The sequence below is a fragment of the Pleurodeles waltl genome, chromosome 8, assembly GCF_031143425.1.
Source record: "Pleurodeles waltl isolate 20211129_DDA chromosome 8, aPleWal1.hap1.20221129, whole genome shotgun sequence".
NCBI lineage: Eukaryota > Metazoa > Chordata > Amphibia > Caudata > Salamandridae > Pleurodeles > Pleurodeles waltl.
The window spans coordinates 1,008,473,354-1,008,492,147 of record NC_090447.1 but is presented as its reverse complement, the minus strand read 5'-3'; the positions used below and the strand labels follow the sequence as shown (position 1 = coordinate 1,008,492,147).

Sequence of the window (18,794 nt, the reverse complement as noted above, 5' to 3'; positions counted from 1 at the left end):
TAGGGGTAATATCAAGTGATAAGCAGCCATATATTAGGTCCAGATTACCTACAATTAGTTGGCATATTACATTGCCCGTATTATCCAATTCCCAAAACTAGCCTTCTCCCATTATCTTTATTAGTTGGTTTAATTTGTTCGTCAGATAGCAATTTATATCTATCTACCTTTGGGGGTTACAATGGAGACAGTAAGGGGATTGTGGTAGCTAATATCCTTGATTGTATAGCCCCTTCTAATACAATAGACCAACTCCTTATGACAAATATGTAGTCTATTGTACAGCAGCGACCGCTGCTTGTAAATGTCACTATATTGTGATTTATAGGTCCTAAATGTTCCAATGTATTACAGAAATCACAAGTTGATAAAAGCATACAGTACTTTCCGCCGAGGAGTCCGTCCCAGTCAGTCGTATCACTAACATTAAAAGGGTTGGGTGACAACGTAGTGGACATGTCTCCCAACTTGGTATTAAAATACCATGTAAATCCATCACTGTAAATGGTAATTGTGACCAAGCTGAAATTACTGGCCTACTCAAGAAAGAACGTGGATAAGATTATTAGCAGTAGCAGTAGGCATGATCGAACAATTCAACAAGACCTTACACCAAGTTTTTAAACCCACCCTAGCGCTGCCAGAGTCCGAGATTAGGGCTGGAATTGTATAAAAAAAAAAGGCATCACAAAAAAAGTCCTCAGTTGACCACGTTTCTTGGAGCAAAAATAATGCCAAACATGTTCGTGTATTCACCCCATTTTGCTTTGCCTAGTTTGGCAGTTACAACCGCTATATTCCAATTTAATAATTTAATTACATCATTCTTAAATAACGAGGCAGGAACAATCTGGCCATCACAATGCTCCGGAGTGAGCAGTGTTTACTGTAGAACTAGCATCGAATTCAATGGAACTCAAGAGTAGGGCACCAGTGTTATCCAATGGTTTCACAAATTCAGTGCTGTCTGAGGGGGGCTGAATGCATTCTCCATAATTCTGTCATTCTCAGTTAAATTTGATAGGCCATAGAAACTAACAGACAAACAACCGTCAACTGGTTAGGAAACAGAACAAGCATTTGCAAAGCAATAGGTCTCGCATTTACTTGAGTTGGAGGTGTTGGCATTACAAATGCATAATTGGACGTTTTTGCCACATTAATTGATCAGCCCTGCAACATATTTTGGTCCTTTCTGCCACGTAATTCCAGTGGCCTTGGATATAACTAAATGGCTAGTAGGCCTACTGGAATATTTTATTAAACAAGTCCCATAAAAAACAAACTACTCCCAGGTGCAAAACATATTTACTTGGCAGCTGGTAAAGGCGTCATTGCCCGTGGAGTAATGAATAAATAATTGTACTCCAAGAATGTGTACTTATGGGATCACTGTCCCTTTACTGCAGTCTGGTGAGTCGAACAAAACACCCATAATTTTTCACACGCTTGAGGAGAGTCATCTCACATGATATAATTGATCCTCAGTCTTGAACTGAAATATTAGTTATAAAATATTGACCATTGTACAGCATAATCAAGTGTAAGCTCTCCTCGAGGATAGTTTTATAAATACTTGCACATACAGCTCAGGTTTCACAGACTCAAACGTGTGTAGTTCGTCTAGTCAGGTTTCTGCTTTATATTTGCAGCTTGTATCATGTTGTAGTTTTATTCTTATAAGTCCCAGAATGGAAAGCAGAAACATAAACTAAATAAGCAACACCCGCATCGAACTAGAGAGCTGGACAAGTCTATGAATACCACTCAAGGGCTGGTTTCCAGCTTGTATTGTGTTATAATAATAAAACTACAAGCCCCAGAATGCAAAGCAGAAACATAAACTAAATGAGCTAATCATGTTTTGAACTAGGGAGCTGGACAGCTCTACGAATACCACTCCAAGGGCTGGCTTCCGCCTTTACGATATTACAGTTGGAATGCTTTCTTGAATAGTAGTGTATCATGGTAAAAGCACGGCAAAGCCAGGATTTCAGCACCTTATCTGACTGTTTTCATCACTGACTGCAGCTAAAGCTTATGAGCTGGGTTGGCTACCTGCACAGAGTTTGGAAGCGACCGCCTTGCACAAATTCAAAGGTATTTATTAAGGAGTTCAGTAAAATTGTAATATTGCGCTCAGACAAATAACTCATTTTTCCTGGAGGCCCCCCAAAAAATCTTCAAAGCAGAAAATAGCTTAAAATCGTGATGCAGTAACACGGTTGCTGCATATAAATGTTAAAGCTCTAATTACTGAGGCAGCCTAATTTTAAAGCTATATCGGGGCTCTATATTCCATGTTCAGCCACTCCCAGGCCCTTCAGTTCGCTTACAGCTGTTTTTCCCCCATTTGTGTCATTTTTCTGTTTAGAGTGCATCTAATGTAAAGATTTCAAAATAACTCTGGTGGTTAATGTTCTTTCTAGAGAACAGCTTTGTATTTCTGCCTCCGTGTCAAATCTCGACCATGAAGTCACTTGAGGTCTCTGCTATGTGTCCTGCTGACCCTTTTTGTCCCCGCTCCCTATCCCCTGCTCCAGAATCCACAGATGACATTTCTCACACTGGACACAGTGACACCCACCTACAGCTTGCCCGGGCATGGCGGTGCTTTCAACACACTTCAGGACCTGGAAAGAAAATACTTTCCGATGTGCCTGAAAGCGCTAGAGCTAATAAAAAAACAAATACATACATATTTACCATGCATTATCTCAGGAGGTAATCCAGTAACCTACAGATTACACAAATATAAGGCAAAAGCAGAAATGAAATTACACTAAATAGGTAATAGTGTAAACAATGCGAACAGCAGCTCCAATACCGCTGAACAAATTTGCGCTGTGAGTTTCATGGCAGCCATGGAGCACAGACAAAACAAAAAAGTAATTCGCCCACGCTGAAGTATATCGGCAATCATGCATTAATCCGTGTAACATGGTCAGTCTGAAAGGTGGTAACAAAACACCTGACCTAAAAATGGCTTCAACCGGGGCGTGGCTTCGGGCGTCAAGATGGCGGTCGCACTTTGAGAGTGCTCTGGACCCCTCCGTCATCCGCCCTTAATTACCGTGGTCCAAGGGAGCGGAAAGCGCTATACATGGCGCCCCGGTGTCCCGGGGACCTGTAGAGAAGTCTGGCGGGACGAATTGATGAAAAGCCGGCGGCTCACCCTCATACGATGACCCGGCTGCTCCCGTGAAGAGGAGCTCAAGATGGCGGCCGCTGCGAGTTGTGCCCGGCGGATCTGAGGTGGGCTTTGGGGCCCCGACGAAGTCGTCTGCCGCGGGTCGAGGGGCGGCGAGAGGCCTGGTGAGAGCTGGGGCGCGCCCCGCGGGTGGATCCCTGCCGCGGGGGCGCCGGTGGCCCCCCCCTTCCTGTCGTGGAGGAGGGCGCGGGGTGAGCGGCGCCGCACCGGCGCGCAAATCGAGAGTGTGACCCGGAGGACCGGGAGCCCTCCCTGACCGCCTGGGCGGCTTGCGGTGCCGGGCTGGGGCAGTGGCGGAGGCCCTGGCCCCCGGGATCCTCCTGCTGGGGGGAATTTAAATTTGGAGGCGAGAGGCCCGGTGAGGGCTGGGGCGCGCCCCGGGGATGGATCCCTGCCGCGGGGGCGCCGGCACCCCCCCGCCCCCTCCTGTCGTAGAGGAGGACGCGGGGTGAGCGGCGGCGCGAGTGTGACCCGGAGGACCGGGAGCCCTCCCTGACCGCCTGGGCGGCTTGCGGTGCCGGGCTGGGGCCGTGGCGGAGGCCCTGGCCCCCGAGATCCCCCTGCTGGGGAGAATTTAAATTTGATGGCGTGCTGAGGACCAGGACCCAGCTGAAAAGCAGAGGGGTGCCCCGGGGGGGGCAGGGAAGTGAATCGAGCGAGCTGGACTGCGGCAACATCTGGACTGCGAGTTGAGCGGTGGAAGGCAACACCTTGAGGCAAGTGGATATCCTGGGTTCCGGGTCGTGCTTGGTTGACTTTAGGCCCTGGTCGGAACGACCCGAGAGATCGAGAGCGCGATCGCGACGGCGCGAGGCCTACAATGGAGGCGCAGAGCCCTTAAGGTGGAGAGACCTGGGTCTGGGTCTCGGACGGGTCCCCCCCAACTGGTGGAGAGAGCGAGGAAGGGAGCTGAAAAGAAGGGGCCAACGGTGTCATCGCCGGCCATCCTTACGTGATCAGACACAGCGAACCCCCCCACAGTCCATGGTACTTAGCAACGCACTAAATTCTCAGGCTTGAAACCACGTTAAGAAAGGGGTGGCCCACCTGACGCCCGCCTCAAGTGCCACGATGGGGAAGGATAAAACGAACAAACAACCTCCGCCCTCCCAACAAAAAATCGACCAGTTCACGACTGCGACGGGCCAACGAGGAGGGGGAGAAGTGGCTGGTGGGGGTTCAACCCCTGATGGGGTGAGTGCCATTCTCCAAGCTATTCAATCATCGCAGATAGCCGTGGAAACGAAAATCGGTGAGGTGCGAGTGGACGTGGGCCTCATCAGACAGGACCTTAGAAATGCTGTAACCCGAATTACGGAAATGGAAACCAGAGTCTCCCAAACCGAAACCGATTTGTCCGACCTCAAAGCCAAAGTAGCCCAGCTGCAGTCCCGAACCGGCGAGCTTCACCGTCGTGCAGAAGATGCGGAAAACCGGGCCAGGTGCAACAACCTACGCTTCATAGGTTTCCCGGAGGGCATAGAGGAGGATAAGGCCGCCGAATTCCTGGAGACGTGGATCAAATCTTGGATGCCTGACCAATCCCTCTCGCCCTTGTTTGCAATTGAAAGAGCCCACAGGGCGCTCGCGCCTCGCCCACCTCCGGGCGGTCCGAAGCGCCCGATGATCGCGCGATTCCTTAACTTTAAGGACAGAGACAATATCCTCAGGGAAGCGAGGCGGCAAGATGGTACGCAGTGGGAAAACCACAAAATCCTAATTTTCCCGGACTACACCAGAGAAGTCCAGACCCGCCGTAGGTCGTACGAACAGGTTAAGCAAAAACTAAGGGCAATGCAGCTCTCGTACATGCTCCTTTTCCCCGCTCGCCTCAAAGTCCTCATGGCTGGGAAAGCTTACTTTTTTGATTCCCCGGAGGAAGCTTGGGACTGGCTGACGGAGGAGGGCATTGGAGCCCGAAAGGGTCCCTCCGGGACCACTGGAAGAACCCCATATGTCGGGCCCTCACCATCAGAGGGGCCCCGGAGGAGCAGGCGGCGCACCAGATCCCGGAGAGGCAGACAGAAAGACACGATCGCTCCTGCAGAGGACGAAGCAGCCCGGGACTCTGGTCCTCATACTAAATCTAACACTGAGACTCTTCCGGTGTCCCAAACACCGTCCCAACCCGCCGAGGATGGGCGATTGAGTCAGTCTCCAGTACTCGGCTGACAGGAGATGTGGGACCCCTGCGTGAGACGTAAGGGGATTCGGGCTTCGCCTGACCCTCTCAGGCGACCCCTAGCGAGATTAACATTGATGTCTCCGGGGGCTTCCTAGAGTATGGTGTGGAACGCTTGTTTTGTGACTACTAATTGCAACTGATCCGAAAGAAAGGAGGGGTCCACCACTCCACCCCAATGACAGTTTTACTGGCTGTCTGGTTTTGGTTGGGTACATGGGCGACAGATGCTTCCGGGGGGGTAGTATGGGGAGGGGGGGAGTTTAGGGGGGAGGAGAAGTTTAAGTTAGGTTTAGGAGGCGACAAGTTGGTTAGCCTGGTTTGTAGATTTAAAATTTTATGGTCATGTCCGAAACGGTCATCCCTGGGCTTGCTCCCGCACATCCAAACATGCCCAACAGTGTCATACCTCACGCTTGGCCCTCAGTAACCCAGGTCCTCTCCTGGAATGTAAACGGCCTGTTAGACAAGATCAAAAGATCTGCAGTATTTAACACCCTCCGCAGGTATTCCCCCGCAGTAGTTTTACTACAAGAGACCCATCTTCTTGGGTCCAGATGCCCTATGCTTGCGAGAGGAGGATACGATAGGGTATATCACGCAGGGTTTTCCAGAGGCTCTAGAGGAGTGGCCATTCTGCTCCACCGATCTCTGCCCATGGTAATCTCTTCCACGCAATCTGACTCACAAGGTAGATTCATGGTGGTCACGGGGACTCTTCACGGACAACCGCTAAACTTGGTGTGCGCTTATGCGCCCCCAGCAAATCACGACTCCTTCTTACTTTCGCTCCACCGAGTAACCTCAGGATTACCCGAAGGAACTACCCTGCTGGGAGGTGACTTTAACGCGGTCCTTGACCCAAGGCTGGACATTTCTGGGGAAGCTACCATACATAGATCCAAGCGGGCCTCAGCCCTAAGTAGTTGGGCGGAAAGCCTGGGCTTGTGTGAGGTGTGGCGCACCTGGCATCCCAGGGAGCGCCAGTACACACATACCTCGGCAGCCCACCAGACGCAATCCAGAATAGACCTGGTGTTTATGCCCGCCCTAGATTTCTTAAAAGTAGCAGGGGCTGAGATTCTTCCACGGGGGGTCTCCGATCATGCGCCAATACGGATCCGGCTGGGTAGAGCAGACCCTACCAGACGGCCTATGTGGCGCTTGAACGCGTGGCACTTACAAGATACAGAATACACCCAAGAGATCAGGTAGCACCTCGACCAATATTTCGAATTAAATGAAGGCTCGGTTCGATCCCCAGGAATGCTATGGGCTGCTTGCAAGGCCACTATTAGAGGACATGCCAGAAGCATTCTCCGGTCCCGTGAACGAGATCATAATTCCCAAATCACCGAGCTAGAGAACAAGGCCCGGAGACTCGAACGCCAACATATAAACTTGGCATCGGCCACGAACATGAGGAAACTGACCAGGGTAAGAGAAGATATTAAACATATAATGCTAGATTCGGCCAAGCACATGTGGAGAGCCTCAGCAAGCCGAATTTATGGATGGGGGGATAAAAACGGGAAACTACTGCATTGGCTGGCCACCCGTCCCATGGCTAACAGTATTATACCGGAGATCTTAGATGACTCAGGCACCCTTGTCAAAACAGCAGTGGAAATCGCACATAGCTTCGCCTCTTACTACACCCGTCTATACGCCAGGCATCCACGCCCTGCTGTTGAGAGAGAGTCCCCCCTACTAAATGAGATTACCCTTCTCGGGGTAACTCCAGAGGCGAGAGACAGACTGGACGAGGCCATCGGTCTTGAGGAAGTCTGCAGCGCAATATCGGGACTGGCATCAGGCAAAACACCAGGTCCCGACGGCTTTCCAGCGGAATTTTATAGTAAATGTAGCGATATTCTGGGTCCCCACCTGCTCAGCATGTACGAAGAAGCGGAAAATCAAGGCCGCTTCCCAACAGAGATTGATCAAGCCACTATTGTGGTGATCCCCAAAACTCAACCCCCATTGCGACAATGTTCAGCGTACCGGCCTATCTCGCTCCTAAATGTGGAAGTCAAGGTACTCTCTTCGATCCTTGCTTCCAGACTGAGGGAGGTAATGCCCACGCTGGTGCACCCTGACCAGTGTGGTTTTATGCCCACTCGTAGCACAAGGCACTGCATCAGACGATTACACCTTGCTTTGGCGCACCGCAAAGTGCTATCGCATACGCAGTTGGCACTGCTTTTACTCGACTTCGAAAAAGCCTTTGATACGGTAGACTGGTCCTTCCTCAATCAAGTCTTATATAAAAACGGGCTCGGACCTAAATTCCGGGGACTGGTGAAACTCCTACACTCTAATCCGACGGCTCGAATCAGGGTGAACGGAGTAGTCTCCGACCCAATCCCCATTGGTCGTGGGACTCGACAGGGATGCCCGTTATCTCCCCTGCTCTTCGCACTAGTGATAGAGCCACTGGCGATACTAATGAGAGGCGACCCACTGATCGAGGGCTGGCACTGGCCCTCTGGCTCGGAAGACAGGGTAGCTTTGTACGCAGATGATGTGCTCCTGTATATCTCCAATCCACCCAAAAGCGGCCCACGCGTTCTAGAGATCCTTAGACTTTTCGCAGAAGCCTCAGGGCTGACCCTGAACCCTGCCAAATCTTTACTGATCCCCCTTCATCGCTCGCACGAATGTATAGATTGGCAACGGAATATCCTGATACGGAGAAACAGCTTTAAATATCTCGGGATACATATCTCACTTCTCCCCGAGCTAGCGTGGGAACTCAATGTCACGCCGCTATCAAAGAAAATCAAAACTGACCTTCTGCGCTGGAGGACCCTCCCCCTGAATCTACTTGGTAGAATAGCGCTGTACAAGATGATGATTCTCCCCAGGATCTTATACCTCCTGCAGAATTTTCCACATCCCTTCCCCGTGAGATGGTTCAGGGAGATGGACTCTTTAGCACGCCAATTCATATGGAGTGGCTCACGTACAAGACTGTCGCTAAAAACCTGTCAGAGGGATGTTTATGAGGGTGGACTGGGTATGTCGAATATTCAATACTATTATCTAGCGATGCACATACTTGTAATTAATGACTGGATGGGAGGTGGATGGACAGACCCCGCATATCAACTAGAATTGCAGACGATGGGCTACCCACAGATCCTTGACAGGCTCTACGGGAGCCCGATACCCCGGGATACTCCAGATGTGACCAAAATGGTACTTCTGGGATGGCGTACAGCCCAGAAAGTGACGGGGTGGTGGGGACGCCTAACCCAACAAACCCCGCTATGGCAGGGGAAGCAGCTGATACATGTAGCAGATCTGGAGGGCTTCCAGAAATGGGACACCATAGGGATCTCCACACTGGGAGATATTTGGAGAGGGACACATATACGATCTTTTCAAGACCTCCAGAAACAATATTCCTTAAATAAAACACAATTCCACCGATATCTCCAACTACGTCATGCCCTACTAGTCCACCTACAGACAGGAGACAGCATACCCGAGCACAGCCCCATGGAAGCCAAGGCACTGATGGGAGTTCTGGGAAGGGGAGGGGTTTCTCAGATTTACCGCACCTTAATCACCGCCACTGGGGGACCCCTGAGAGAGCTTCGCCATAGGTGGGAGAGTTGGGTGGGACCCATGGAGGAGGCGGACTGGACAGAAGCACTGATGGCCCCACGCTCCCTGACAATGGCCACACGCTTCCGTTTAATACAATCCTATTTCCTTCACGCCGCATACCTCACACCCGCTATGTTACATAAGGCAGGCCTCCGCCCCACAGCGGAATGTCCCCGCTGCAGGTATCATACAGCGGATTTCTACCACATGGTATGGACATGCCCGATTATAGTGGCCTATTGGGAAAGGGTGGTGCAAGAGATATCTGAGTCCCTACAGAAGGAGGTAAAGAGGTCGCCATTGCCCCTACTTCTCGGGGTGATGGGAGATACAGAGCTACGAAGAGCAGATCGGTCCTTCTTAGGGGTGGCATGTCTGGTGGCCAAAAGGGACATAATGGCAGACTGGAAGGCCAGGGTGGCTCCGGCACTGGCTAAGTGGAGACGGGGAGTGGATTGGTGTGCGCAGCGAGAGAAACTTGTGTACGAGGTCAGAGGTTGCTTACACAAACACAAGAAGATATGGGGGAAATGGGAGGATGTAGCGGGCCTTTAAGAGGGGAGGGTGAGTAACATTAGTAATGAAAGCGGCAGGGACCGAGGACTGGACCATTATTGTTTTGAGGCCCGTTGGCTTCATGTTGTACTGTATTTATATTTGTTCTATGCTAAATTTAATAAAATCTCTTTATCAAAAAAAAAATATATAAAAAATGGCTTCAACCTATCTCGAAATTCCTCATAACTAACCTCAGGTGACAGTTAAAATAAAAAAAAACAGACAAAAGCCTTACTGGGTCTGGATGCACTAAGCCTCAGTTTGATTGTTGTATCAGCCCCCCTCACCACCCACCAAGTGTGATAATCACAAAACGTGCAATAGTATGTTGCTGCAATACTGGAAGGATAATGCTTGGCAGGGCCCGGTCTAAAGTTCACAATTATGCAGTTCATAATAAGGTATTTTTTCAGAGGGCCTACCCACCTTACCTTACACACCAATAGAATGTTGTTATAAAAGCCAGGGTGAATTGGCATTTCTACTCTGGCAACTTAAGACCTTATTTGTCATTTGATCTGTAGATTCTACTTCCTGGAGTGCTAAATTCGACACATGTTCCCAGAATTGCAACATAAGGGCATGAAGTGGATGTAGATGAATAACATTAGGCACCTCTATCTGTGGCTCCAATGATCCAATCTCTGTATCAGTGCGAGCACATCTTTCAGTCTCTCCACGCACAAATTACCATATTGGGGGAGGACCAAATAAAGAATGGAGACCAAGTAAGGCATTTTGTGGCCTTATGTATAAATTGGTAAATGAGGATGGGTTGGACCAGGTGACCTTATCTCCCTTCAGATTGGTTCTTTGACCTTTCACAAGAGGATAGCCAGCTTTACTTTAACTTTGAGGATTTACACAAAATCTATTTTGCTATCTTAATTGACAATACTGTTTATTTACACTCAGGAGTTTCCTGCATTTGAGGGCAATAATCAGGTCGTGGAGATGCAGTCGCTAGAAAATATCATACATCCTCATAAACCAACGACGTTGAAGCCATGCAACCAAAATAATTACAACATTTCAGTCTGGAAATCTACCAGCGAGCTTCCGTTTTACAAATTTAACAAAAATGGTATGTATTTGTTAAATGTGACATCGAGTATTCCCCAAAATGTACAGTTGTGACGATCATGCACGTAAATTGACATTTATTAGACTGAAATTTTAGTTGGGCCATTGTTCTGCAATTGTAATAAACAAAATTTCAACATCGTTTGATTCACGCTAATACTTAAAACATTAGAGCATTGTAATGTTCGGAGCTTGATTCAAAACCATGGAGTGTCTGCGGGCCAATTTATGGCTGAAACGGACCATAGCTCCAACATTCCAGTAGTTGTCTGTCTCTCACTTTTACAATTAGAACATCTTACCCTCGGTGTGTGAAATGTTCTAGCACTTCTGCATTTGGCTCTACCGGTTGTTAAAGGCCGTTTTCCTTGTAATACCCTGTCTACTGTAGCTTAGGCAGGCCTATAACTCGAGTTTATAAATCGAGTTTAGAGTCTTTAACCACTGGTAAAGCCGTCCACAGAGGGCTATAATGCCATAGTCGATGTCGTCTCATATATGAAATGCTTCAACATACCTTTATATGATTTTAGATTTGAAAATGATTTCAGAGGCAGCATTTAAATTTAAGAAGCAACCATTTTAAATAGGTCTTGGCAAACTACGTTGATCTAGAACCATGCCCTTAATAACACCTTTTAATAAAAATAAAAAAAAATTGTTGTGGTGCTCATATACTTAACTGTCACTAGAGTGGGAACTGACACTTTGAAGATTCCATAAGGTGTCCTGTCTGATCATGCCCCCAGAATCACTTGGTTGCAGCAAACAACAAGGAGATGGTACGATTGCTAGAATTAATCTCAGCCAATCGCAACCTCTCTGAGTTGCACTCCAGACCATTATTGCTTCACGCACTATGGCACTTTAGAAAGATACATTCCATACGCAGATCAGATTTGGTCTTGCTCTAATAGTAACAGTCCAGCACGAACTGCCAGGACAGGTTCCTTTCTGATGGGAGCACAAGCAACCACCACAGAAGGAAAAAGAAGCACAGAATGTAGTATTGTTAGCCACTCCTGCACCATGTGAGCAGCATGCATTTCAAACCACTTCAAGACTTTCAGAAGGTTGAAGGTTACTTTTTATATGCTCTGGGAACCTGCTGTGACCTCTTGGGGAGTTTGATGCAAATATGTCACTAAATACAACTGAATTACTTGGCTGAATTGGTAGGCTGTAACAGTGGCTCACAACTAGTAGCCTGTCACCTAATGAGATAGGCTAGCAAATATGACTTTTTTCTGTTTGCATATTTTCGTAGGGCAGCTCTGGAGTTTGTGGTCCAGATCCTTTCTCTTCCAGTGCAGAATGCCACCTTTTGCCGTTTCTGACCTTGGGTCTTTAACAAGGTCAGGGAGCGGTTCTGGTCTGCGTGTGGTACCTTTGGAAGGCAGGGGATTACCTCTGTATATCAATGGACAACTAGCCAATGAGGGCTTCTCCCTCCTCACTATGCCATGCATTGCGTTATTATGAATGCCTCACTGTTGGAACCAAGTCTTTCAGATAAGGGTTAATTCTTGTTAGTCTCTGATTAAGGCTATCCTATATAGCTTTTGCCTTTGATACCAAGCATGTTCATTTTTAGAATTAGATTTTCATGTGCAGTTATGGGAAAGGAATTCCTATGGTAAACACATTCCCTGTGTAAAGTGTTATCTTTATTTACACCTGTTGAGAATTTTCATCCATGTTCTTGACTACAGAGAGCAACAGTGATCTATTATGGCGTGCTGTTAACCTTGTGTCACCACATTATGGAAAGTTCCAATTTCTATGGGATACTAGTTTGTGTCTCTTTATTAGGTGAGAAACTTTTCCAGCAATTTATCACATTCTTCTATTTAGCCTTCTCCTTTAGCTTTAATTCGGATCAGTATACCTGTATTGTTGGCCTGCTACAGGTAACTGCTTTTACAGCATCTCCAGGCAGTTGTTCTATGATCATCCTGTCTATTTTAGTTCAACATTGTCGTGGGTGATACAATCTTTATTTGTAAGTTTAGGAATTCGCTGCCCATTACTTTTCTATTTTCTCATTATTTTAATGATTAATGCTTATGTCAATTGGGCCATAATAGTGTTGGAAAAACGATGTTTTTTATATGTGTGTGTGTGTGTGTGTGTGTGTGTGCTTGAACTACGGATGTTTTTTAAAGTGCTGCTGTAAAGCTTATGTAGTGTTTACATAGAACATAGGTATTGTCTAAGACCTGTACCCTTGTAAATAGTGATTCCTTTGCTGTTATACATCACCCAACCACCTGCCTGAGACCCTGGATTCTTTACGTACCTGAGAGCACCTCTTGTGTTCTAGGATGTTGCAGTGGTAATGGACATAACATCCAGGGGTATACATGGCTTCCCTTTGATCTGAGCCTCCAGCATATTACAAACTGACCCTTCCAAGTACTAGTCTTCCAGCAGTGTAGCACATAGTATTGCAAGCTTTGTGACTCATAGCACCACGGATTTTACTTGTAGTACTGCAGATGTAAGATATCTTCCCAGAGTCTTTGTAGAAACACTCACTTTATTTCTCTAACAAGGTCTGTTTTTTTTAATGCAAGCAAGCTATTTAGAACCGAGCCCTCATCCCTAGTTAGCTTAGAAATCGGTGTTCTTTAGGAATGGTCCTTTTTAGGTCTTACCTGAAACGGGGCGTATGAGGACACTTGCTAAACATTTTGTTAAATGGGGCTTAATGCCCGTCCATTGCTTACTGTTGGTTGGCTTCATTATTGCCATCAAACCACTTAAAACTGTGGTGTGTAGCCCTTTCAAATGAAAGAGAGATCATGTTTGCAAATACGAAGAATACAAACAAATCATGTAGAACAAAATTAAATACATCAGTAACCTGTTAGTAATTTGGTGCAAACAGATATTAAAAACAGTTTAATTGTTTTATTCTGAACTGCACTGGCTTGGAATGTGAAGAAACATGCAGAAAGATTCTAGCTTTTCTCTAACTATCTAAGGAGTGCAAAAAATAAACATTTTGTCTCTGCTTGTCGTCATAAGCGAAAAAAGAAAATAGAGCAAAATAAAGAAAAGCAGTTTTTGTTGCTTTAGACAGCTGCTTCAGTTGTGCTCCATGACCCGACCCGATCTGATCTGCCTTTCAACTCGGCTGTTGGCTTTGGCAAGAGGCATTGTGACATCATCACTCAACTACAATAACTTATAATATTTGAGTTCTGCCATCTTTTCTTTATAATCAGCAACTGGGTGTGTCACAAACCGCTGATTATAAAGAAATTAGATACTGGCCTTTATACAGGGATTACAGAATCCAATGTAGTATAAAATGTTAAACCTCTTTAGGAACATATTTCCAAAACTGAATTTCCCCAGTACATACCCCAGACGTTCCCTATCACTTTTTCTGACCCATTGAAACAGTTCATACTTTGCTGCCAGAGATTACAGTAGTTTCAGATGCTTACCTGGAGGGAATAGGTGGGACAGACTTTGACTCACATTCAAGCAGCAACTATGATCCGAAACAGAAGAAGCTGCACATTAGGTTGCTTGAATTATGTGTGATACAGTACACATTAAGAACATTCTAGGCAAAAGCCGCAAAAAAGGTGGATCTTATAAAGAAAAATATCATGTTCTATATTCTGGAATGGGGTGGGCATTAGTAGTGGGAGATTAGCCTACTCATTAACCATATCCTCTAATGCTGAAGACCGGAGGATGCTGGGTGCCAAATAGCAATGACTGTTCAAAACCTGCTAGAATTTGAGAACTTCAGCACAGGGAAACTTAACAGGCTGAGAACAGAGTCAGATAATTGGGAGTTGGATTTAGCAGGTGGTTGACCTGTTCAATTAATGAAGATTTTCAAGAATGCATTTCTTTATGACTAGGAGAAAGAAAATATGGTTTGGCTTTGCCTCCTGATGCTTGGATCCTAAATCCATGGAGGCGCGTTGACCACAGGATGGGAAAGACAGTTCCATAATGTGCACTGTGACTTCATGTTTCTTGTCAAATTACTCTTACAGTTCCAAATTGGTAACAGCAGACATGGACCCTAGAGCTACTGTGTCATTTCAACCGCATTTTCAGATAGCAGCAGCTTACAGATTCATGAGCAGGGATGCAAGCATCTTCGTTATGATCCATTGTCTCAATATCTCAGCATGGCTCCTTCACTCTGAGTTTGGGCATCTAGGTCTATCGCAGGAATTTGTGGTGCTGACACAATCACTGTCAGTGGGCAGAAGTGAAAGAGATTATGTGCCATAAACTTGGAAACTGGCCTGCAAGCCAGCATGAAGAGAGCTGCTACCATACCTACTGTTTTGAGTGAAGTCAGGACTGCGAAGTTGCGTCCATTACTGTGCTTTTAGGTGCAGTATCACAAAATAAGAAATCCAGTGAGCATATCCACTTTATTCTGTCATTGATCAGGGACATTCGGATGTAGGCTGCCCGGCCTTCCTCCCTGCATTCCAATCAAATTGCAGTAGCTTTTATCTAGGTATTGCTTGTCTTTTTTCAGTGTGCTCAGAATTGGACGAAGAGAGGTGCTTAGGCGATGATTCACTGAAGGTGCAGGGAGGTATGGGTATGTTCGCCAATAATCGTCTGGCAGCTAAGTCCTAACATCTGAGCCACAATGACCTTCCCTTTCTTACAGCCTCATTTATAGTTGGGCTGAGGTATTGCATTTTCTAAATAGAGTGTCTGCTTCTACTCGATAGTTGTTTTCCACTAGCTTGGTCTCTTTCTTTACACCCTCACCCCAAGTCCCGAAGCAGTGAGTATAGACCCTCAAGCTGACTTATTTTGCTGTCGCACCACAGACTGTTGATGCTGGTGGTCTAGTGAAGACCAAAGTGACTTCCCTGGATGTATTTTCTTGTGCAGTTTCTAGAGCAGTACTTTAATGGCCAGGGCTGCTGGGCATTCTACTGTGGCGGTCAAGTTGAACCTGTGATTCCTTCAAGTATAACACATACATGTAAGCAGTGGTCGTATGGGGCATTAAAGCATGTCATTGTTTGAAAGCAAAGCACTTTGTCTTAAAGGCATGCACATTAAGAAAATCTTTGCATGTACAATTCAGCGATTTGTAGAAATTTTATAAGTGGCCTTCATCCACAAAAGTCTCAAGTGCTTTCTAAAATGTTCAACAGCAGAGCACTCAAATTTCCACTTAGGCATTGATGCTTGTTTATATTCTTTACATTCTGGGACTTTTAGTTTTGTTCTTTCCCTTATGAATGCAAGAGTGCACGACCTATAATGCAATGAATATAAACCTGAGTAAAATATTTACTGGTGCAAATTATATTGAGATCCCTGCAATTGTGGATGGGACTAGTCTGTTGGTTCTGGCGGATCTTAGGCTATTGTAATTTCATTTATACAGTGCTTACTACTCCTGAGAAGGCATTGAAGTTCTTTATGATGAGTAGCATGCTACCCAAGGTTAGTGATTAAGCCGGTGTTTAAATATTGGTTATTGCAATTAGTTGTGCTTAAGAAAAAAAACATTGAATGTTTTTACTCCAGTTACTTTGCAATTGCTTATATCTATACCAATTAGATGTGACCATTAGTGGGGACTGTGTGGTTTCAAGTGACTGGTTGGTGAGATACATACTCTAGTGGACATTAGGTAATGTCTAGTTGCAAGGATAGGGTTTTAAAGAAGGAGAGGTTGTAATCTGTGAAACGAGGTGTCAACCCTTTTGCAGAAATACAATAAGAGAGATTGAGAGGAGACTATGCGCAGAAATAGAAAGCATGCAGAAGATGGAAGGTAAGAAGTGGGACACTCTGAAGAAAGAAACGAGGACTCAAGCTGACAGTAATCAAGCGGGCTGAACTACAATTCTGTTTATTCAGAGTTTTAGGAGTATAGTGGGAGGGAGCTTCCTGAGACAGGAAGCAATCGAAGGTGTAAACAGTAATCTTAGCATGTAAGCTGTAAAAAGAAAATACATATAGTGATCCAAATCAGGGCAGGCAGCTTAAAACATGCAAGTTTGAGTGTGCAATCACTTAAACTTTAAGAGTCTAGCCTGCTGTTTCGCAACCCTAAGACAGCCCTTCAAACAGTCTGGAGTATGCCAACCTTGGTACAGGGTATGTATACTGCACAAGAGTTAGTTGGTGCAAAAAAAAGAAAAGGTCCTATTTAATAACCTTCCCTCACTATTCTGCATTTAAAAAAAAATCTTGCTCAAATTAGTTGTTTAACTGGCTGAGAGCATCTCGCCAATATGCAGTCCGATATTACACTTGTTTTGTTACCTAATCCCATTCTGGAATGTTTCTATGGCACAGCTAAGTAACCTCCCATACAAAAGGTACTTAAAGCTAACATCCCAAGTGTATGTTGTGCATGTGTGTGTATGTGACTAGTGTAGTATATGCATTATACAAATAAGGGAAGCGAAGTAATGAAGGCCTGTGGATTCCATTTTGAAAGCCCCTGTCATGTTCCTTTGCACAAGATGGAGGTGATTTTGTTTTCGCTGACAGTGGAAGTCTATTGCTGACAATCCTGAAGCATGAGTTAAGAGACCCGGTCTCTCAAGTGGGGAGAAAGGAGACAGGGCTCCTATAGAAATTTGCTATAGTCCTGTTGCTGAGATGAGTTCCTTATTAATCTCTCTGTTGTGGCATGCCGATTGGTAGATGGGTGAAAGGGGGTGCTGCAGTCTCTGTTGTTCAGAGTGGGAATGATCCTTTAGGTGAGAACAGGCTTTTGCTGATGTGTCTTCTTGGCTGTTCATAGCCAGGAGCACATAGTTCACAAATCTTTGTGTTGTGGATGATCTAGGCAGGAGACTACCCTCCTGTGAGGTGCATTACTCTGCACAAAGGCTGAGTCTGCAGAACAACCTAGAGAGGCACTTGAAAAAGGAAGCCACACCAAACCTGTTCTGTGTATCATAGTTGACAGCATTTGGGAACAACAAATGGGTGTTGAACAGCAGACGTTAATACAGTTAGACGTATTTCATGTTTTTTGTCATTCGCCACATGCTGCATTTTGACTCTTCTCTAAGCACTCTGGGAGGTATAGAGAAGCTAATGATCTGACCGACGATGGATCCAGCTACAGTGACAGACAATTGTGACTGCCTGCAGTCTAGTGCTTTCTTTTTTTTTTTTTTTAACATTGTTTTGTACTGCGACTTGCATTGCCGCTTCAGGGTGCTCTATTGAACACCAGAGTACATACTGAAAACTCTAAATCGATATGAGGACTGACTCATCTGGCACGCCGTGCCTTAGTCGCGCTCTTATAGTGAGGCGTGAGCATGCGCAAGTCAGTGTGAACAGCTCTGTTTTCATGAGTCCCTTCAGCCTAAGGTAGCTCAATGGATTCAGGCTGGAGATGTGTTTTTCTACTCCCAGAAGCTCCATTCGGATCCCTCTCCAGAACCAGCTTCAGTTGCCTGCGTGAGTCCCTTCAGCCTAATGTGGCTCAGTGGATTCAGGCTCCATTCGGATCCCTCTCCAGAACCAGCTTCAGTCGCCTGCATAAGCTTCTTAATCATGCGTGCCCCTGTATTCTCTTCAGGCGCCTAGAATACACATCTCATCAAAGGGGCTACTTCCTGCTGCTCTTTCCTCCTCACACCGACGAATAGACTTATTTTTCAGATTTGATGTGGTGTCAAGGCCGTTACATTTTCAGCCCTTTGGCTTGTCTTTCAGAGTATATCTTCTAGGCACTAATAATGATTTTGAAACTGACACTGTCCGGTGTCAAGCTTTGTAGGCTGTACTCAAGGTATTTGGAATTCCACCACATTGTAAGTCTCTGTGGAGTTACTATGATATAATTGGGCAAGCCAGTGCTGGTTTATGTTAGACCTGTCAGCTTTTCGCATAGTTTCCCCTTTCTTTTTGGCTTCTGACATCCAGTTTTTGATTCTGTGCTCAATTTCGTTTTTGCTGGTTTTAAGACTCTCGGCACTAAGTGCTACCTGTCCAATTAGTGTTGGTGATTGGGTTATCCATGGTTGGCATATCTGATTTACTAGTAAGTCCCTAGTACAGTGCACAGTGTGTGCCCAAGGCCTGTATATCAAATGCTACTAGTAGGCCTGCAGCACTGATTGTGCCACCCACATGAGTAGCCCTGTAAATGTCTCAGACCTC

At 46.1% G+C, this 18,794-nt stretch overlaps 1 protein-coding gene across 2 annotated transcripts in view; it reads left to right on the top strand.

Moving 5' to 3' along the window:
• The window catches only part of BORA (BORA aurora kinase A activator), a 335,860-nt gene that overhangs the window by 306,784 nt on the left and 10,282 nt on the right, over positions 1–18,794 (top strand). The window contains exon 12 of one of the 2 annotated variants that reach the window (XM_069205288.1): positions 10,482–10,650. The exons of the other annotated variant lie outside the window; for it this stretch is intronic. Within the exon in view, the coding sequence (XP_069061389.1) occupies positions 10,482–10,650 (169 nt within the window). The remainder of the gene's footprint in view (positions 1–10,481; positions 10,651–18,794) is intronic. 2 annotated transcript variants of the gene reach the window in all.